The sequence below is a fragment of the Mandrillus leucophaeus genome, unplaced genomic scaffold (genome assembly GCF_000951045.1).
Source record: "Mandrillus leucophaeus isolate KB7577 unplaced genomic scaffold, Mleu.le_1.0 Scaffold151, whole genome shotgun sequence".
NCBI lineage: Eukaryota > Metazoa > Chordata > Mammalia > Primates > Cercopithecidae > Mandrillus > Mandrillus leucophaeus.
The window spans coordinates 1,728,191-1,729,990 of record NW_012101488.1 but is presented as its reverse complement, the minus strand read 5'-3'; the positions used below and the strand labels follow the sequence as shown (position 1 = coordinate 1,729,990).

The window sequence follows — 1,800 nt, the reverse complement described above, 5'->3', positions numbered from 1 at the left end:
AGACATTGACAATCACCAGCTGGAGGCTTTTCTTTTTTAAATTTTAATTAATTGCGACAGGGCCGGATGTGGTGGCTCACGCCTGTAATCCCAGCACTATGGGAGGCCGAGGCGGGTGGATCACGAGGTCAGGAGATTGGGACCAGCCTGACCAACATGGTGAAACCCCGTCTCTACTAAAAATACAAAAATTAGCCGGGCGTGGTGGCGGGTGCCTGTAATCCCAGCTACTCAGGAGGCTGAGGCAGGAGAATCGCTTGAACCCGGGAGGCAGAGGTTGTAGTGAGCAGAGATGCACCACTGCACTCCAGCCTGAGCAACAGAGCAAGACTCCATCTCACAAAATAAATAAAAATAAGTAAACAAGGGGGGAGGGGGGAGGGATTGCATTGGGAGTTATACCTGATGTAAATGACGAGTTGATGAGTGCTGACAAGTTGATGGGTGCAGCACGCCAACATGGCACAAGTATACATATGTAACAAACCTGCACATTATCTACATGTACCCTAGAACTTAAAATATAATAAAAAAAAGAAAAAAAGAAAAAATAAGTAAACAAATAAATAAATGTCAGCTACACCTGGGCAGGAACCTTTTCTGTTCCCTACTGTGTCCCCAGCACCAGGCACAGGGCCAGGCACATGGGAGCCGGCTCAGTGAGCTGAGTGAGTGAGGCCCCTCTCTTCCCACTCCTCCTGCGGGAGGCAGGTACGAGCACCTGGTGAACCTGCTGACCAAGATTCTGAACCAGCGGCCCGAGGACCCCTTGTCTGTCCTGGAGTCGCTGAACCGCACCACGCAGTGGGAGTGGTTCCACCCCAAGCTGGACACCCTGCGGGACGATCCCAAGATGCAGCTCACCTACGAGATGGCAGAGAAACAGAAGGCGCTGTTCACCCGGAGTGGAGGCGGTGCCGAAGGCGAACAGGAGATGGAGGAGGAGATGGTGAGTGAGCCAGTCAGGAGAGGTGGGCTTCAGGGTCAGTGGGAGCCCAAGCATACTTAGGGCACAGCCTGTGTCGAGGCCCGGAGGCAAAAGACAGCATTGGACAGTCCAGTCACAAAATAACTTCAGTCTCGGCAGGATGGGGTGGCTTATGCCTGTAATCCCAGCGCTTTGGGAGGCCGAGGGGGGTGGATCACGAGGTCACGAGTTCAAGACCAGCCTGGTCAATACGGCAAAACCCTGTCTCTACTAAAAATACAAAAATTAGCTGGGTGTGATGGCGGGCGCCTGTAATCCCAGCTACTCAGGAGGCTGAGACAGGAGAATCACTTGAACCCAAAGGTAAAGGTTGAAGTGAGCCGATCCCACCACTGCACTCCAGCCTGGGCAACAGAACGCAACTCTGTATCAAAAAAAACAAAAAACCAAAAAAACAAAAACAACTTCAGTCTCATGGGTGCCCCCAGTGGAGGAGGCAGGACCAGGTCACAGGAGGCCTTGAACACCAGGCAAAGGATGTGGGCTTTCTTCTGAGGCCACTGGAGCACCGCTGAATGGTTTGAAGCAAAGGAAAGGCTGTCAGCTCTGCTTTTTATTTTTTTAATTTTTATTTTTTATATATATATATATATTTTTTATTTGTTTGTTTGTTTGTTTTTAATATAGTTTTTTTGGCCGGGCACGGTGGCTCACGCCTGTAATCCCAGCACTTTGGGAGGCCAAGGCAGGCAGATCACGAGGTCAGGAGATCGAGACTATCCTGGCTAACACGGTGAAACCCCGTCTCTACTAAAAATACAAAAAATTAGCCAGGCATAGTGGCGGGTGCCTGTAGTCCCACCTACTCAGGA

General features: G+C 50.6%; 1 protein-coding gene across 2 annotated transcripts in view; it reads left to right on the top strand.

Moving 5' to 3' along the window:
• Positions 1-1,800, top strand: part of RSPH6A (radial spoke head 6 homolog A (Chlamydomonas)) — a 19,294-nt gene that overhangs the window by 4,542 nt on the left and 12,952 nt on the right. For both annotated transcript variants that reach the window (XM_011975123.1, XM_011975124.1), the window contains exon 2: positions 712-949. In XM_011975123.1, the coding sequence (XP_011830513.1) occupies positions 712-949 (238 nt within the window). The remainder of the gene's footprint in view (positions 1-711; positions 950-1,800) is intronic.